This window comes from Natrix helvetica, assembly GCF_964273705.1.
Source record: "Natrix helvetica genome assembly, contig: HAP1_SCAFFOLD_315, whole genome shotgun sequence".
Classification (NCBI taxonomy): Eukaryota; Metazoa; Chordata; class Lepidosauria; order Squamata; family Natricidae; genus Natrix; species Natrix helvetica.
In genome coordinates this window covers 1-18,263 of record NW_028113465.1, presented here as the reverse complement: position 1 = coordinate 18,263, position 18,263 = coordinate 1, and the positions used below count along the sequence as shown (strand labels likewise).

At 46.1% G+C, this 18,263-nt stretch overlaps 1 protein-coding gene across 1 annotated transcript; it reads right to left on the bottom strand.

Annotated features, from left to right (window-relative positions):
- Positions 1-706: 706 nt before the first annotated feature.
- LOC309382393 (protein FAM169B-like) lies at positions 707-11,934 on the bottom strand. The gene is made up of 4 exons (XM_081971909.1): positions 11,716-11,934; positions 7,654-7,782; positions 3,255-3,322; positions 707-1,350 (listed from the first exon to the last, which is right to left on the bottom strand). The coding sequence occupies exons 1-4, from the start codon at positions 11,861-11,863 to the stop codon at positions 1,141-1,143; spliced, it is 555 nt and encodes a 184-aa protein (XP_081828035.1). The 5' UTR covers positions 11,864-11,934; the 3' UTR covers positions 707-1,140.
- Between the last annotated feature and the right edge of the window lie 6,329 nt (positions 11,935-18,263).

The following is an 18,263-nucleotide window of genomic DNA, read 5'->3' as shown; positions in this document are numbered from 1 at the left end:
TGTTTTTATAGTTTGTAAGCCGCCTAGAGTTGCTGTGAGCAAGTAGGCGGCTCTATAACATTTTTAAATAGATAAAATAAATGATGAGGAGGAAGTCTGCTGTGGCCCCTGCTGGGAAAGGAATTCTGGCTGGCAGGAGCCAGGAGGAGGTCCTTCCCCGCTGTGGCTCCTGGCCTTCGGAACGTCGCATCCCCAAGGTGAAATCAGCCCCCACCCTTCTGACCTTCTGCAGGAGCCTGGAGACCCAACTCTACCAGGTTGTTTGAGGGCCCAATGGGGGAACATCACATCGGAGGTGTTTGTTGAATTAAAACAGTGATGGCTAACTTTCTGTCACTGTGCAGTGAAAGGGCACGCGCGCACAGCCAGAGTGCAAGGCTCGTGTGAGCCCTCCATGACCTCCCCGTGACCCCCTCCCCCTACGCATGCATGCGTGACCCCCTGCATGAATGCATGACTCTCTCCCCACTCCAGGGAAGGATACTGCAAAATCCCCATTCCTTCCCACTCTGGGGCCAGCCAGAGGTGGCATTTGCCAGTTCTCCAAACTACTCAAAATTTCCGCTACCGGTTCTCCAGAACCTGTCAGAACCTGCTGAATTTCACCCCTGTTCTGGATGCTTTTCAAGGGAAGCCCCGTGTGGAGCATGTTGCAGTAATCAAGACGGGGGGTGACTAGGATATAAATGATCTTATGGTCATTGTAAGAACAATGCAATGCGTGTGCAACGTTGTCTCGTTCACGCTTTATAATGGCTCTGTTAAACAGGTTAACCAGCAAGGCGTAGAAAAATGTAGAGCAGTGATTCTCAAGAATCACTCGAGATATATGGACTTTGACTCCCAGAATTCCTCGCCTAGATTGGCTGGGGAATTCTGGGAGTTGAAGTCCACCTATCTTGAGTGATTCTTGAGAATCCCTGCTCTACATTTTCCTTCGCCTTGCTGTTGTGACAGTCAATCACTGGGGAATTCTAGGAGTTGAAGCCCACATCTCTTCAACTTGCCACGGAGGAGAAACAGTGGGCAAAGTCACATAAATATGCCAATCGATGAAGAAATACTCACTGGGGATTTCCTAACTTGCTACCCGATCCTCGGATTTCGTGTGTTTTCTCTTCCTTCTGCTGTTTACAAAAATTAGGACGTTGTCCTCAAATGCTTCGCAACGCTCCCTCCAGCTGGGTCTTCTCTGCTCGTTCTCTTCTTCAATTTTTTGGGTTCTTCAGCTTTCAACTCAACTTGAAGTTCATTGCTCTGAGAAGGAAGATCTGGGGCCCCTCTACGGTCACCAAGATGTGCCATGGGTTCGTCTGGCAGTGCTCCAAGATGTGGGATACAGCCAAGACTCTTAAAACAGAAGCAGAATAACAGAAGAATTATCAGAATAACTAACAGAACAGCTAACCGAATAACCGACAAAATAACATCGTTGGAAGTGACCTTGGAGATCTTCTAATCCAGGGGTGTCAAACTCAAGGCCCGAGGGCCGGATGCGGCACACAGGGTGCTTAGATCTGGCCCACAGGGCCACCCTGGAAACAGCAAAGGACTGGCCTGCGTAGCTTCTGCGAGTCAGGAAGGAGCTCCGTTTTCGCTGGCAGAGTTACAGGAGGCCTTCGCAGCCAAAAACGGAACTCGCAAGGGCCGTGTGCAACCCTCCCAAGCTCCATTTTCGCTGTCAGAGGGTTGCAAGAGCCTGTCCCAGCCTAAAATGGAGCTCAGGGGCCCGTTTTCACTGGCAGAGCCTTTCGGGCGATCACAGGTGCCCCCGACATGTGTGACGTCAACCTGGTTAAACATAACCCTGATGCAGCCCTCAATGAAATCGAGTTTGACACCCCTGTCCTAGTCAAGCAGGAGATCTGTACATTATCATGGACACAAATAATAGGAAAAAGTCTAACTGATGATTATTTTAATCCATGCAGAGCATGGTCTGGATGGGGCAGGGTACAAGAGAGGGTGGTCTTCATGAAGTTATCAAAAAAAATCTAATGCAATCCTAGGCTGCATCAATGGAGGGATAGTTTAAAGATCAGGTGAAGTATTAGCACCACTTTATAAGGCCTTGGTAAGACCATACTTGGAATATTATGGCCAATTCTGGTCACTGCAATGCAAAAAAAAGATGTTGAGACTCTGGAAAGTGTGCAGAGAAGAGCAACAAAGTTGATTAGGGTCTTGGAGAGGCTCAACTGCATGATGAACAATTGGGGGAACTAGATATGCCTAGCCTACGGAAAAGAAGGATTAGCAAGGACATGTCCTTCAAGGACTTGTGAGGCTGTCACAGACAAGAAATCTACTTATTCTCCAAAGCACCAGAAGGCAAGACAAGTTGGAAGCTAACCGAGCATGGGTTGAAGGAACTAGGCATGCAGGTCTAACAAAGAGAAGGCATGGGGGGGGGGGGGTGTGACATAATAGCTATTTTTAAATGATACTTGAGGGGATGTCACATAGAAGATGGGGTCAACCTATTCTCCAAAGCACCTGAGAGCAGGACAAGAAGTAACAGGTGGGAGAATATGAAAGAGAGAACCAACCTAGAACTAAGGAAAACTTCCTAACAGTTAGAACAATCAACAAGTGGAACAACTTTTGTCTCTGCACCTCTGCACCTGACCGGAATTGGATGGGTGGAAGCTGCCAGCATGGCAGTGGAAGATTGGACCATGTGATGAATTTGTGGGTGTGGGGGCAGGATCTGGAACTGAGGAAAACCGGGAAGCTTGATTCGGGTTTTCCCAGATGTGCCAACATAATAACAATTGGAACGTTGAGCAATACTTTGCCTTGGACTCTGATTTACTTTTGGATGCTATTTGGAACCCTGACACCAAATAGGCCACCGCACCACTCACATTTTTTTACTTATTGATATATCAAATGTATACACCCACTCATCTCATTAAACAAGTGACTCTGAGTGGCATACAGCAAAGCTAAAATAAATAATAAATTCCAATAATAATAATTATTATTATTTTAAAAAACCATTTAGAACTATAAAAAGCCAAGGCTAAGAAGTAGAAATAGCATAAGAAACTCTGCCATGAAAGTGTCACCAAAGATGCTTTGCAACTGACCATTGCAATCAGTAGATAAAAAGAGCAGTTTTAACTGCAACAAATATTTTCACCCAGTCTTGACTAATCTAAGCACCCAGGAGGCATCTGTTCATCATCCTTCCAACTCTGATCCAATAGTCCGAAACACAGATTACACAAATACCAGTTTTATCAGCTCACTGTATTTATCCGGCCTTCCTCGACTTCATCGTCTTGACCCTTTGGCATGGGAGAACTTCGATCAGCATCTGGAAGAGACACTGTCAAGAGTTTGTTGCAGCAATCACATCCAGAAAGCACACACAGGTAACTAATTCAGCAGGATTCATTAACTTCTCCTTATATATAATATAACACATGAAGTAAATATACAATACCAAAGGCAGGTTCTTCCAATGTGGCAGAGAGTACAAGCAATCACAGGCAGAGGAGAGAACAGTTTCAGTTCAGTTCAGAGCAGCAGACTAGTTTTGAGTATAGCACAGACTCAGAGCTATAGAGCTAAGCTACACTCTGGCTCCTAGCTGTCTCTTTGTTGCTCACACAGCAAATATTGTTTCTGTTCCAAACAGCCCATATTGGCTGACCCAGTTGCTATGCCTATTCATTGGCTGGCTTTGTTGCCATGTCTCTGCCAAGTCATGAATTCTCTTACTCTGACCCGACATTCCTTGTCAGTAACTCTGGGAAGGTGCCTCGTAACTTTGAACAGTTGCTAAGAATTGTTCAGAATTACTGCTGTTCTCCTACCTGCTTAAGGCTTCAATCTCTGCCGAACTGCAATACTCATTGCAACAAGAAATCCAGATTCTAAATCAAGTCATTTAGGATCAGGGTGTCAACTCCCAGCATTGTCATAGTGAGAGAAGGGGGAGTGCATTTCACGCATACTGTCGGCTGAAGTCGGATCTCAGATTACTGCAGCAGGCTTGGGAGGGATGCATCTCAAAAGGGAATGTGATTTACGACACAGACTGAGGGGAGGGAAGTGTCAGGGGTAAAGTTTAGCTATAAATCAAACAAAGTGTAGACCTGACTGCGAAAATATCTTGCCTAAGATGCTCCTACTAAATGACTAGTTTTGTACTGAAACTTGGCTCGATACTCATGAATCAATTAGGGCATTTTTAGGAAACCTTACACAGGGTGGATAAAAATCAACGATTTTTTTATTTAAATAAAAAAAGGATTTTTAAAAAAATTAAAATCATTTTTGAATCAAATTTATTTTACTAAAATGCTTTGGGAGTAAAAATCTATCTAAAGTTAGTTTTCTATTTAAGATACATTAATAATTTCATTCATTCAGCATGAAATGGAGCTTAGTTATGTAGCATGAGGCTGTATACTAGGCAAAAATACACACGTGTTTGGAAAAGATGATACAGCAATATATTGACTTGAAACCTGAAATATTCCTGTTGGGGATTTTACCAGAAACATATGGTAAAGAAAATGTGTATCTGATTATCCATGTAATAACAGCAGCTAACATTGTATTTGCACAAAACTGGAAAAGTGAAGAGATTCCTACAGAGGAGAATGTGATTAGAAAAATATTAGAATGTGCAGAAATGAACAGATTAATACTGGCAATTAAAGAGAAAGAACAAACTGATCATCATACTATATGGGAATCATTTTATCGATGGTTAGGGAATAAATATAGGAATTAGAAGTAAAAGTAGTTGTGTAAAATATAGAAAATGTATTAATAAAGTCAACATAGTTAAGAGAATTAAATAAATCAAGAAGAGGATTGTTATAGTATTAGGCATTTAAGGTATTGGTACTAAGCTAGGAACAGATTAAAGAATGAATATGATTGTAAATTTTAACTATTATTGCACAAAATATTTGTACCCAGACGACACACTGTTCAATGGAAGATGGATTGTTTATACTGAAATAAAATAAAAATTTCAGCAGGTCAGAGGAGGAGCAGCTAAGGGACAGAGATGACAGTTGCTCTTTAAAAATTATGATTTAAATCGAGTTGATTTAAATCAAGCCTCTTTCACTAGAGATTGAAGTCATGATTTAAATCGACTTGATTTAAATCAAATCCACCCTGTTTACGATTGCAAGCTGCAGATATTTCTCCTGGCCAGCTGTAGACTAGATCTGCCACTAGATGGCACTAGCGGTGCAACATAATATTCTGCATTTACATTAAGGGGTGTGGGGTAAAGGGAAGGTTTTCAAACAGCATAAAGAATAGTGTTTCCATCCCATAATATGCAATCAGTACGGCTTGGGCATGGAGATGTGGTTGCTCTGATCTCCTCCGAGACGCAAAGCAGGTCTCTTTTTGGTTTCTCTTGAGAAATTTTATGAAGCTTCAGCAAACGATAAATACTAAAAAGGCAGAAAGAGAAGAGTTAGCAAGAGCAGATTTCAAGTTCCCTGGAAATATCCAACAAGATAAACTAATTATTGCCTTGGCCGGCAGCAAGATATGGTTTTTATGTCTGCATGTGTGTCTTTTTAATCTCTTCCCTTGTATTATTGCTGTTGCTTTTTTTTAATGGGTTTCTTGTTTCAACAACAAATGGTTTTGTCAGAAGGCAAAAAGGGAAACGGTAAAAGATTTAAAATAAAATGAACGCAGTCCAAAATGGGAAGATTCTAAGGCAGGGGCGGGTCACTATGCCCTCCCCCCTTTGTAACCTGTGGACTTCAACTCCCAGAATTCCTGAGCGACTCGTGTTTAGGAATTCTGGGAGTTGAAATCCAGAGGTCATAGAGGTGTCACAGTTGCTCACCTCTGATCTAAAGACATCCCACAGGAGATCACTCTGGGAAATCCACTGACTCTTATAACAGATTAAAAACTGAGTTATCTGAATACGTCAGAAGGATATCCGACTCAAAAGATGGATTAATGTGTGATTAATACATTTAATAAATTAATGAATAAATTTAATAAATTAATCACAGAGATGGCCAGTTTGGTATGGGGTGTCGGGGTTCCAAGTAATAAACCCATACCAAGCAAAACACCGAGGTTGATGAATTCCTCAAAGAATAGCTTTATTGGATATATCATATTGGCACAGATCCGGTGAAAACCAACTCTGAAGGTTCCCACGGTTTTTACCTAATTAAAAGTTTTCCCTCAACCCCAAACAATCAGTCACATGGTCCAATCAAGGCACTGTCTGATGGTCTGGTGACATCACTCCTCCTTCCTCCCGCCCAAGAGAACGTCCTTGGTTCCCAAGAGAAAGTATTTTATTTTGGCTACAAAAACTCCAGCTATCTCTAATCCCCCCTCCTTCAGCTCCATTGTGGCAGCACTGAAGCTCCAAGATGGCTTCAGCCAAACCAGCTTCAGGGTTGACAGCAGGAGTTAAATTTGCCAAGGTTGACTCTAAAAACGGGCAATACTTTCGTCCAGGAACAAAAAGTTGAAGTGAAGTTTGTAAAGGCAAGTAAACCTCGCAGTTACGTGATGGAAAAAAGGAACTTTGCAAACAATCTTCACATTTAGGAGCTTCGCAGGTCTGTAAAGCCAAGGAAAGCTGAAGTCCGATCCAAAGCACAGGTGCGGTTTCACATAGCAACTGTTTTGCTTAATAACCAAATGGCCATTCCCAACTGGGCTCACTCAACAGGAACTACATTTAAGCTGATTCTTAGATAGATGTTTTACCCTTGGTGTTCTGATCTAGGCTTCCCAAGATCATGAAGCAAATTCCTCGTATCGATAAAACTTCTTTTATTTAGTTTAAAGTGAATTCCTCTCCAGCAAAGACCTGGCCAATAGTCTTTCAAGAGATTTCACAACTACAGACCTTTATCATGCTTGGAGAGCTGCCAGGCTGATACCTTCCAAACGCCACGCTGTAGCAGACAATACTTGGCAAGAAGTCGGCAACAGATCTTCACCTGAATGAAGTGAACTAATGGTTTTCTGCAAACTCCCCTCCCCTTTCGCTCCTCTTTATTCCCTATGGGAGGGATCATTCACCATCAACCTGTGGCTTTACTCCCAAGTGGACCCTTGTTCCTTAACTGTTCCCTTCTCCTGGCAGCTCTGCACATGCACACACTGGGAACAGGCTCCGTTTGTTGTTCTGCCCCACTGATATCCGAATGCAAAGGCAGCTGATAACTGTCAGACGGCACTGTCCCCATCTCTGCCTCCGATGCAGAGCCCTCATCAGAGCCTTCCCCAGACTCCAGAACTGGCCCATGTTCCTCCCCAACCTCCTCACTGTCAGAATCTGCCACCAGCTCCACTGGCCACTGGCGGGCCACAACACTTGGGAATGTAGTAAATGCAAGACTTGGTAGCTAAAGTTACTTTTTCATCACCATCGTAACTGCAAGCAATCACTAAACAAGGTAGTCACTAAGTGAGGATTCTTAGATTCTCTTTCTCGTTGCAAAAAGGACCAGAATCTGATCAGAGAGACAGATACGCAGCTACAGTGGTGCAAAAACACATCTGCCAATTTCCTAAAAAGTGATTTATTCCTCAGATGCTCTCAAGGAGACCCTCTGCCATTTTTATATTCAATTGTGAAGGATATAAATGAACAGGTGTATCAAATATCACGGTTCTTCAACTCACCTTTGGGCAAGCTTTGTTTCAGCTGGATTTTTAGCCAGATGTTAACACGCTGGCTCCAGTCTCCAGGTGCTTCCACTTCCCACAGCCGAGACTGCTCCTTTGGGTAGGTCTCCAAGAACTTTTGACAAACTAAGTAGGGAAGACAAAGAACAGGAAAAGTAATGATGTACTGTCATACCTCGGTGTTCGACTGTTTCAAAACTCATCAATTTCGGTATCTGATGCATTTTGAAGCAGAAATCTCGTCCCGGCGCTCGTCTTTCCCCTGGTAGTTGATATACAAGGAAGAAGATAGCTGCCTTGTGAATCACTACTTCTTTGAGCTGAAAGGAGCCACATGGTAAGTTGCACGGTTTTCTCAGTATCTGTCGGTTTGGGTTTTCATTGCGTTTTCCAGAACTAATTATTTAAAACTATGTAATGCCACTGACAACGTTGCTGCCCTACAAAGAAACCTCAACTATGTGTCAGAATAGTCAGACAATTGGCAACTCCAAATCTCAACCAACAAACGCTCTGTCCTACACATTGGCAATAAAAACCAGAACACCAAACACAAGTTGGGTGGAAACGACCTCGTAGACGACCTTCACTCTGTCAAGGACCTTGGAGTATTCATCTCAAATGATCTAAGTGCCAGAGCTCACTGTAAGAGCATTGCCAAAAAGGCATTAAGAATTATTAACCTAATTTTGCGAAGCTTCTTCTCCGGCAACATAGTACTGCTAACTAGGGCATACAAAACCTTTGCCAGACCAGTTCTCGAATACAGCTCGTCTGCCTGGAATCCACACTGTATTTTGGACATTAATACTATCGAGCGAGTCCAGAGGTATTTCATGAGACTAGTACTCTACTCCTCTGCTCACAATAGTAGAATCCCTTATGCTACCAGGCTCAACATTTTGGGCTTGGACAATGTGGAACTGCACCGCCTGTGGTCGGACCTAAGTATAATACACAAAATTGTCCGCTACAATGTCCTACCTGTCAATGACTACTTCAGCTTCAACCACAATAACACATGGACAAATGATACAAACTCAAGGTAAACTGCTCCAAACTCGACTGCAGAAGATACGACTTCAGCAACAGAGTGGTCAATGCCTGGAATGCTCTACCTGACTCTGTTGTTACATCCTCAAACCCCCACAGCTTCAACCTTAAACTGTCTACCGTGGACCTCGCCCCATTCCTAAGAGGTCTGTAAGGGGGCGTGCATAATGTGCTTATGCATGCCCCCTTACAGACCTCTTAGGAATGGGGTGAGATCCACAGAAGACAGGGGACCTCCAGGGTCCCTTCCAACTCTGTCGTTCTGTTCTTCTTCTTGCCGTGAACTCGCTATGTTCCAACAATCATTTAGGAGAAAACAGCAGGAAGAAACTATCATTTTCTGGGTGGAACTGACCCTTTAACACCACAACTTGCATGTTTTATTTCATTTCATTTAATATCTGAGCCTGTGAAGCAGCCTTAAGAATGTGATCTGATGAATGTCAGCCTGGGACATCTAAGCATTCCTGCGTAACATTTACCAACTACATTTGGAAGCAGTGAAAACTCCTGTCTGGAAGCTTTGATTTATGGCTTCCGGTCAACCCACAATTTTTCTTCACACAGCGTCTGCCCCCCCCCCCCTTTTCTTAAAAAAGAGAAAAGGAAAAAGGCATTTATCGGAGTAGACACTGCACAGCTGTTTATAAGGAGAAGAGCTTCCAACAGCATGACTAATGACAGAGATTATTCCAACAAAAATAAGTTAAGAAAGATTTGCATTGGCTTAATTGAAGACAGCACTGGAAATTTCATGCTTTTAGGAATGAACGCCATCTTCATTATCGATCGGCGGCATTCAAAATGTAGACCTCGACTTACAACTGGTCACTTAGCAACCATTTGAAGTTACTATGGTCCCCCGAAAGGGACTAATTCTGAAGTTCTGGACGCCATGGTCAAGTGGCCACATTTCAGACACTCAGCAACCAGGCAAAATGTAGAGCTGTTTTGCCACATTCCGCATTGATGACTCTTGGCATGGTGGCTAGAATGCAGTATTGCAAGCTAATTCTGCTGATTGCCAGCAGTTCGATTCTGATTGGCTCAAGGTTGACTCAGCCTTCCATCCTTCCCAGATGGGTAAAATGAGGACCCAGATGGTTGGGGGACAATATACTGACTCTGTAAACCACTTAAGAGAGGGCTGTAAAGCACTGTGAAGCGGTATATAAGTCTAAGTGCTATTGCTATTGCATTCTATTCTATATTCTATTCTGTTCTATTCTATTCAATTCTATTTTCTATTCTGCTGTCTATTCTATTTTCTATTCTGTTTTCTATTCTATTCTATTCTATTCTATTCTATATTCTGCTCTGCTCTGCTCTGTTCTATTCTATTCTATTTTCTATTCTATTCTATTCTGTATTCTGCTCTGTTCTATTCTGTATTCTGCTCTGCTCTGTTCTATTCTATTCCATTTTCTACTCTATTCTTTCATTAGTCTATTCATTCGTTAGTCTATTCTAGTCTGCTGCATGGTAGTGTAGGGGTTAGAATGCAGCATTGCAGGTTAATTCTGCTGATTGCCAGCAGTTCGATTCTGATTGGCTCAAGGTTGACTCAGCCTTCCATCCTTCCCAGATGGGTAAAATGAGGACCCAGATTGTTGCGGACAATATGCTGACTCTGTAAACCGCTTAGAGAGGGCTGTAAAGTACTGTGAAGCGGTATATAGTGTAGGTGCTACTCTACTATTTATGCTGTTTTTGCCAAAAGCTTTTTTGTTTTTTTTTTACTTTTGGTTTTCTGCAAAAATATTCTTTGAGTAACGAACAATGGGCATTCTCATTACGGTCGTAATTCAAGGACTCCCCATCCTCCAATTCTTGGAGTCCGCACTCTGCAATAAATGGCATATCAAGGTAAGAATTCTTAGCCACCCCAAGAGGTAACCGACTGCTTACAAGGACACTAGAATATAAGATCATAGGGCTGGAAGGGATCTTGGAGGTCTTCTAGTCCAACCCCTTGCTCAAGGCAGGAGACCTTAGATGTGTCTCTAAACCAATGTTTCTCAAACTCTGACAACTTGACGCTATGAGGACTTCAACACCTCTTCAAGTTGCCACTTTTGAGAAACCCTTCTCTAAACCTTGAAATTGAGTGTTTCCATGTGGTAGAAATCATTTCAGTCATAATGTCAAGGTTCCAAGTAATATACCCTGAGTTCCAAATATCATGCAGAATTAAATCAGAGTCCAAGGCAGAGCTATCCTTAAAGTCCCAATTTAATAAGACAGACATGTTGGCAACAAACTGTAGAATCCCAAATCTAAAAGCTTCCTGGGATTCCACCCAGTTGAAAGTTCATGATCTTATCCCCACACCCATAAATCCATCGCATGGTCCAATCTTCTTCAGTGCCAGACCCATCTAGTTCCAGTCAGATGCAGAGGTGCAGAGACAAAAGATGACCTTGGGCTTCTAGAAAGGAATGACAACAACACATTCCACAATTCTACTCCTTTCTATTCCCCCTCCCAATTACTACACTAATGAAACAGCATAATGGAAATAATAGAGAGGGTGGCAGGCCAAAGTTCCTAAAAAGGAATATAACTGCAGGCCTGACAGCTGACCCATAAAAAGTAAGTTTTTACAGGTTTTCCATTAGTTCTATGCTGTAAAAGTACATTAGGGGGGGAAAAACCTAGTTAAGTTTGAATGTGGGGCTTGAAGCTAAATATTGCATTGTTGGATGCTCTTCTTTTAAGGTGTACGCAAACCAGCAATGTTAGCTTGTTTGCCCCAAAACACAGTGATTTTGCCCCTAAATTTTGCTGGATCTTCACAGACAGCGAACAGGATTTGGGAATGGCATAGGAGGCCTGTATGCTGCCCACAGAGGCTTACTCTGGCAAAATGCTATCTCTGTTGATTTCTTTCCCAGCCCTTCCTCAAAATGCCAAATATTTATTTTGGGGCTGTTTGCTATGATTCTTGCCTACCGTGGATTTGTAATCTTTAAAATCTCCTCCTTTTCTTGAACCCTCAAACTTTACCTTTCTCCATTTCAGCCGAGATAGGATAGCTGAGTCCCAAGGCATCCTCCGAGGGGAAAGACTGACAGAAGTCCTGAAGCATCTCCATCCCGAGTCCACGTCTTCTAAACTTCTTTCGTACGAACATGGTGTCCAGAACTGGGAGCATGTAATATTGGCTGGTGTGTCCTCCACACAAATTTCCTGCACGGGGAGGACAAAACAACTCAGAAAAGGAACTTGTGAACAATGTCTTACTCCACAAATCTCCTTCTCACCGCTGAAATCCGTGGCCTGCCTTTGGGGACTGTCTCATTTGTTCTTCAAGAGAGGTTTTGGGTCATCTCTTGCCTGATCAAAAGTTCTGGAGAACTTCAAAGGATTTCCCCTCCACGGAGAACAAGAACCAATGGATAGAAGCTTGGCAGAGGATGATCAAATGTGAAATAAGGTAAAGGTAAAAGTTCCCCTCAAACATATGTGCTAGCCATTCCCGACTCCAGGGGACGGTGCTTATCTCCGTTTCAAAGCTGAAGAGCCAGCGCTGACCAAAGATGTCTTCGTGGTCATGTGGCCAGCATGACTCAACACTGAAAGTGCACGGAACGCTGTTCCCTTCCCATCAAAGGTGGTCCCTATTTTTTTCTACTTGCATTTTTTACGTGCTTTCGAACTGCTAGGTTGGCAGAAGCTGGGACAAGTAACGGGAGCTCACTCCATTACGTGGCACTAGGGATTCGAACTGCCGACCTTTCTGGTTGACAAGCTCAGCGTCTTAGCCACTGAGCCACCGTGTCCCTAAAATGTGAAATATGGAGGCATAAATTGGACCTATTAAGCAGTGGAAGAGACTGTATCTTGCTTTTATTTATTTATCCACCCAAATCCAGTTAGTCTTGACTTCTGACAAATCTTTGGACAAACCCAGATAGGTTTTTGGCCTATTTCCAGAAGTGCTTTGTCCTTGTCTTCTTCCTAGGGCTGAGAGTGAGTGACCGGCCTAAAGCAGGACAAGAAGCTATGTTTTAATCAGTGGAACAGAAGTTGCCTCCAGAAGTTGTGAATGCCCCAACACTGGAAGTCTTTAAGAAGATGTTGGATAACCACTTGTCTGAAGTAGTGTAGGGATTCCTGCCTAGGCAGGGGGTTGGACTAGAAGACCTCCAAGGTCCCTTCCGACTCTGTTATTATATTGTATTGTATTTTCTGGCTCCTCATCCAGCACTTCAACTACTAACCCAAAGTAATTCTTGATTTATCACTTTAGGTCTGTGTTTCTCAACCTCAATATAGGTAGTCCTTGACATACAACCACCATTGAGCCTAACATTTATATTGTTAAGCGAGACATTTGTTAAGTGGATTCTGCTCCGTTTTACGAACCTTCCCGCCACCATTGTTAAGTGAATCACTGTGGTGGTTAAAGTTAGTAACTCGGTTGTTAAGTGAATCAGGCTTCCCCATTGATTTTGCTCGTCAGAAGGTCACAAAAGGGGATCGCTTAACCCCAGGACTCTGTAACCGTCATAAATATGAGTCAGTTGCCAGGTGTCTGAATTCTTATCATGGGGATGCCGCAAAGGTTGTAACTGTGAAAAATGGTCATAAGTTGCTTTTTTCAGTGCTGTTGTAACTGTGAACAGTCGCTAAATGAATTGTTGTAAACCAAGGACTACCCGTAACCTTAAGAGGCATGGCCCAGAATTCCTCATGCTGCATGCTGGCTGGGGGTTTCTGGGAGTTGAAGTCCACACATCTTAAAGTTGCTGAAGTTGGAGTAACACTGCTGTAGATTTAAACAATACAGTTAAAAGACGAACAGCAGCAAATGCAAGCATTACTACTGCTGTTCGTCTTTTAGCTGTACGGTTTAACTTATTAAAATGAACTAATTGTTTTAAACTGCTGAAAATGTTCAAACAAAGATTGGACAGTCATTTGCCTTGGATGGTATCAGGATTCTTCCTACAGGCAGGGTATTGGAGTAGAAGACTGTTAGAGTCTTCTAACTGGTGGGGGGGGGAGGGAAAAGGACATCTCAACAGAGGGTTGCCCTATTACAACGGTCGCGGCAGTGGTGGGTTCCTGCTGGATCGCACCGGATCGCGCGCGCTCCCTTTCAGCGCTCCACCTGGCTCGCGCGCTCCCTTTCAGCGCTCCACCTGGCTCACGCGCTCCCTTTCAGCGCTACACCTGGCTCGCACGCTCCCTTCCGGCGCTAAAGCCGGAAGTACAGTCTTGCCCCGCCCCTGGCGAAGCAACGACGCCTGCCTGCGCTCCACCAGCTCGGCTGGGAACGGAGATGTTTCCTCAGCGGAGGAAACATCTCCGTTCCCAGCCGAGCTGGTGGAGCGCAGGCAGGCGTCGTTGCTTCGCCAGGGCCGGGCAAAACTGTGCTTCCGGCTTTAGCGCCGGAAGGGAGCACGCGAGCCAGGTGTAGCGCTGAAAGGGAGCGCGCGAGCCAGGTGGAGCGCTGAAAGGGAGCGCGCGAGCCAGGTGGAGCGCTGAAAGGGAGCGCGCGAGCCAGGTGGAGCGCTGAAAGGGAGCGCGCGCGATCCGGTGCGATCCGGCAGGAACCCACCACTGGGTCGCGGGGAGGGGTGGATGCGAGGACAGGAGAAGATCGCAAGGTCGGTTGGGAGACCGTGGCTGTTGGATACGCCCGGTCGTTTGCACCAACCCCCGCAGCCCAGGTGGCCAGGAACTACAGAGCCAGGGCCTGAGGCTGATGCTTTGCAATGCTAGGTCCGTGACCAACAAGGCCCCCCTCATTAGTGAGTTGATCTCAGAGGGGGAGCTGGACCTTGCAGGGATAACGGAGACCTGGCTGGGCCACGAGGGCGGTTTACCCCTCGTGGAAATGTGCCCACCGGGTTTCCGTGCATTCCATCAGCCCCGGGCCCTGGGTAAGGGTGGTGGGGTGGCGGTAGTTATACGGGAAGCCTTGGAGCCGAGGGAGTTCACTGTACCTCAGATACCCGGGTGTGAGTCCCTTGGTGTGAAATGGGGCCCAGGGAGGCAGTGGGGTCTGCTGATTGTATACTTGGCTCCTCACTATACATCAGCAGCCCTGCCCGAGCTCCTCGAGCTGATCTCAGAAACGGCAGTTGAGATCCCCAAACTTGTGGTTATGAGGGATTTCAACTAGCCGTCGACAGGGGAAGCATCCGAGGTAGCTCGGGAGTTCATGGCTTCCATGACAGCCATGGACCTGACCCAATTAATTCAGGGCCCCACACACGAGGGTGGCCACACACTGGACCTTGTTTTTGTATCTGAGCAGTGGACGAGTGATCTGGGAATAGGGGATTTGGTCATTACCCCCCTGTCATGGTCAGATCACTCATCTCTCCGGCTGGACTTCCCTGGCGCTACCCCCCACCGCGAGGAGGCGGAACCAGACTGTCCAAGTTGGTACCGCCCCAGGCGCCTGATGGAACCGGATAGATTCCAGACGGAGCTTGGGCCACTTCCTGTAGCCATGACCCGCTTTCGGTCGGAGGACCTAGTGGCCGCCTGGAATAGGGCGGCCGCTGGGGCCTTGGACCGGGTTGCGCCTTTGCGACCTCTCCTACGGCAACGACCCACCCGGGCTCCTTGGTTTGCCAAGGAGCTGAGGGTGATGAAGCGCCATAGGAGACGACTAGAGAGCAGGTGGAGGTCCTCGCGCTCCGAATCTGATCGAACACAGGTAAGAGCCTATTCACGGACCTACCTTGTGGCATTAAGAGCGGCCAAACGTAGACACTGTGCCGCTCTTATTGCGTCCGCCGATAACCGCCCTGCCGCCCTGTTTCGGGTAACCCGCTCCCTCTTATCACAGAGGACGCGGGAAGCCCCTTTGCAGGGCAGAGCAGAGGAGTTTGGGGAATATCTGCAGGACAAAATCGCTCAGATGACAGCGGGCGACACCTAGGAGTAGGTCCTTCTCTGTGATGGGCCCAACCCTCTGGAATGACCTCCCCCCTGACATTCGAACTACCACCGACCTCCGTTCCTTCCGTCAAAAGTTAAAGACTCACCTATTTCAATCAGCTGGCCTGGCACTCTCTTAGTTTTATCTCCCGGGGATTTATTTTAATGGGGTTTGGGTTTTTAATTGGGGATGTTTTTTAGGGTTTTAGAATATATTTATTTCTTGTACAGCCTATCTCCTCCATCCAAATGCATTTAAGTGTTTTATGATTGTATTTTTATCTGCATTGACTGTACACCGCCCCGAGTCCCTTCTTGGGAGAGGGGGCGGTCTAGAAATCCAAGAAATAAATAAAATAAATAAATAAAAGATCCGGAGCGGATGGGCCCCCTTCAGTGGACCAGAGGAGCCGTCAACAGTGAGTCTTGTGAGACCATTCTGGGAGGAGTTTGATTCTGTTGCCCCCGAGGATTTGGACAGGCTACGTGGACGGCTGCGACCCACCACATGTTTAATGGACCCGTGTCCCTCCTGGCTGGTACTGGCATCCTGGGAAGTGACACGAGGCTGGCTCCTGGGCCTGGTGAACGCCTCCTTTGGTGTGGGGTCCTTACCAACCGCCTTGAAAAAAGCGGTGGTGAGGCCCTTACTCAAGAGGCCTTCCCTTGACCCGATGGAGCTAGCTAATTATCGTCCAGTCTCCAACCTTCCCTTCCTAGCGAAGGTTGTAGAGAATGTGGTGGCACAGCAGTTCCCGCGACACCTTGACGAATCCGAATATCTAGACCCACGCCAGTCCGGCTTCCGACCCGGGCACAGCACGTAGACGGCCTTGGTCACGTTGGTTGATGATCTCTGGAGGGCCAGAGATAGGGGTTGTTCCTCTATCCTGGTCCTATTAGATCTGTCAGCGGCTTTTGATACCATCAACCATGGTATCCTATTGCGCCGGCTGGAGGGGATGGGAGTTGGAGGCACCGTTTTGCAGTGGTTCGGCTCCTACCTCTCCGACCAGACGCAATGTGTGTTGGCAGGGGGGCAGAGGTCGACCCTGAGGCCACTCACTTGTGGGGTGCCACAGGGGTCGGTCCTCTCGCCCCTTCTATTCAACGCATATGTGAAGCCACTGGGGGAGATCATCCGTGGTTTTGGGGTCGAATGTCATCTGTACGCTGATGATACTCAGCTGTACATTTCCACCCCAAACCACCCCAACGAGGCTGTCGAAATGATGTCCCGGTGTTTGGAAGCCGTCGGGGTCTGGATGGGGGACAACAGACTCAAGCTCAACCCCTCCAAGACTGAGTGGCTGTGGTTACCGGCACCTCAGTTCAACCAGTTGACACCATCACTGGCCATAGGGGGCAAGCAATTGCCCCCTGTGGAACGGGCACGCAATTTGGGCGTCCTCCTAGATGCCCGGCTGTCGATGGACGACCATGTGGCAGCCGTGGCAAGGGGGGCGTTCCACCAGGTTCGCCTGGTGCGCCAATTGCGCCCCCTACTGGACCGGGATGCCCTACGCACGGTCACTCATGCGCTGGTGACGTCTCGTCTGGACTACTGCAATGCCCTCTACATGGGGCTTCCCCTGGGATGCGCCCAAAGACTACAGCTAGTTCAGAATGCAGCCGCGCGGGCCATCACGGGGAGTACCAGGTACTCCCACATAACACCTCTCCTGCGCGAGCTGCACTGGCTGCCTGTGGTTTTTCGGGTGCGTTTCAAGGTGTTGATCACCATCTTTAAAGCGCTCCATGGCACAGGACCTAGCTACCTGCGGGATCGCATCCTACCGCATACATCCCTGCGACCAATTCGTTCTCACAGGGAGGGACTCCTCCGGGTGCCGTCCACCAAGCAATGTCAACGGGCGGCGCCTAGGAGTAGAGCCTTCTCTGTGATGGGCCCAACCCTCTGGAATGACCTCCCCCCCGACATCAGAACTACCACCGACTTCCGCTCCTTCCAACAAAAACTAAAGACTCACCTGTTTCGATTAGCCGGCCTGGCCCACTCATAGTTTTATCTTACCTCCTGGCAGATATTTTAATTGGGGAATTTATGGGTAATTATTTTAAATTCAATTTTTTGGGGTATTTTTAGGGGTTGTTTTTAAATACTGCTCTTAATACTTTACTTGATGGTACAGTTTCATATAGCCTCCTCTATTTATGTATTTATGTATTTATTGATATGCATCCTATTTGTGTTTTAGCCTGACTGTACACCGCCCGAGTCCCTTTTGGGAGAGGGGGCGGTCTAGAAATACGAAATAAAGTAAAGAGTAGAAGGTGTTACGCATTTCATAGAGAATCACATAGTTTGGAAGGGACCTTGAAGGTCTTCTAGTCTAACTCCCTGCTGAAGGCAGGAAACCTTATACTATACCATTTCAGACAGGGGGCTGTCCAGCCTCCTCTTAAAAGCGCTCAAGTCATTAAGTGAATGCTGCGGTTGCTAAGCGAACCAATGGTTTGCTATGGGTGTCTTTATGCTGAAAAGCAAAACCAAGAACGCCAAAACCACTTTTTGGAAAAGCCACCGTAAAACGTGGTCACTCAACTGCAGGATGTTGCATAAATCCTTTCCATTCCCCACCAGCTAGAAGCGAAGAAGCTTCTTGGAGGAAAAGTGAACATCTTCAAGAATA

What these genes read in the sequence shown, in the direction of transcription:
- LOC309382393 (XM_081971909.1), bottom strand. Translation starts at nt 11,863, where the DNA reads ATGCTCCCAGTTCTGGACACCATGTTCGTACGAAAGAAGTTTAGAAGA. An exon ending in GAAACAAAGCTTGCCCAAAG is followed by an intron (nt 3,323 to 7,653) that starts GTGAGTTGAAGA and finishes TGTCTCTTCCAG; the next exon opens with ATGCTGATCGAAGTTCTCCC. An exon ending in AGGAAGGCCGGATAAATACA is followed by an intron (nt 1,351 to 3,254) that starts GTGAGCTGATAA and finishes TTCTGTTTTAAG; the next exon opens with AGTCTTGGCTGTATCCCACA.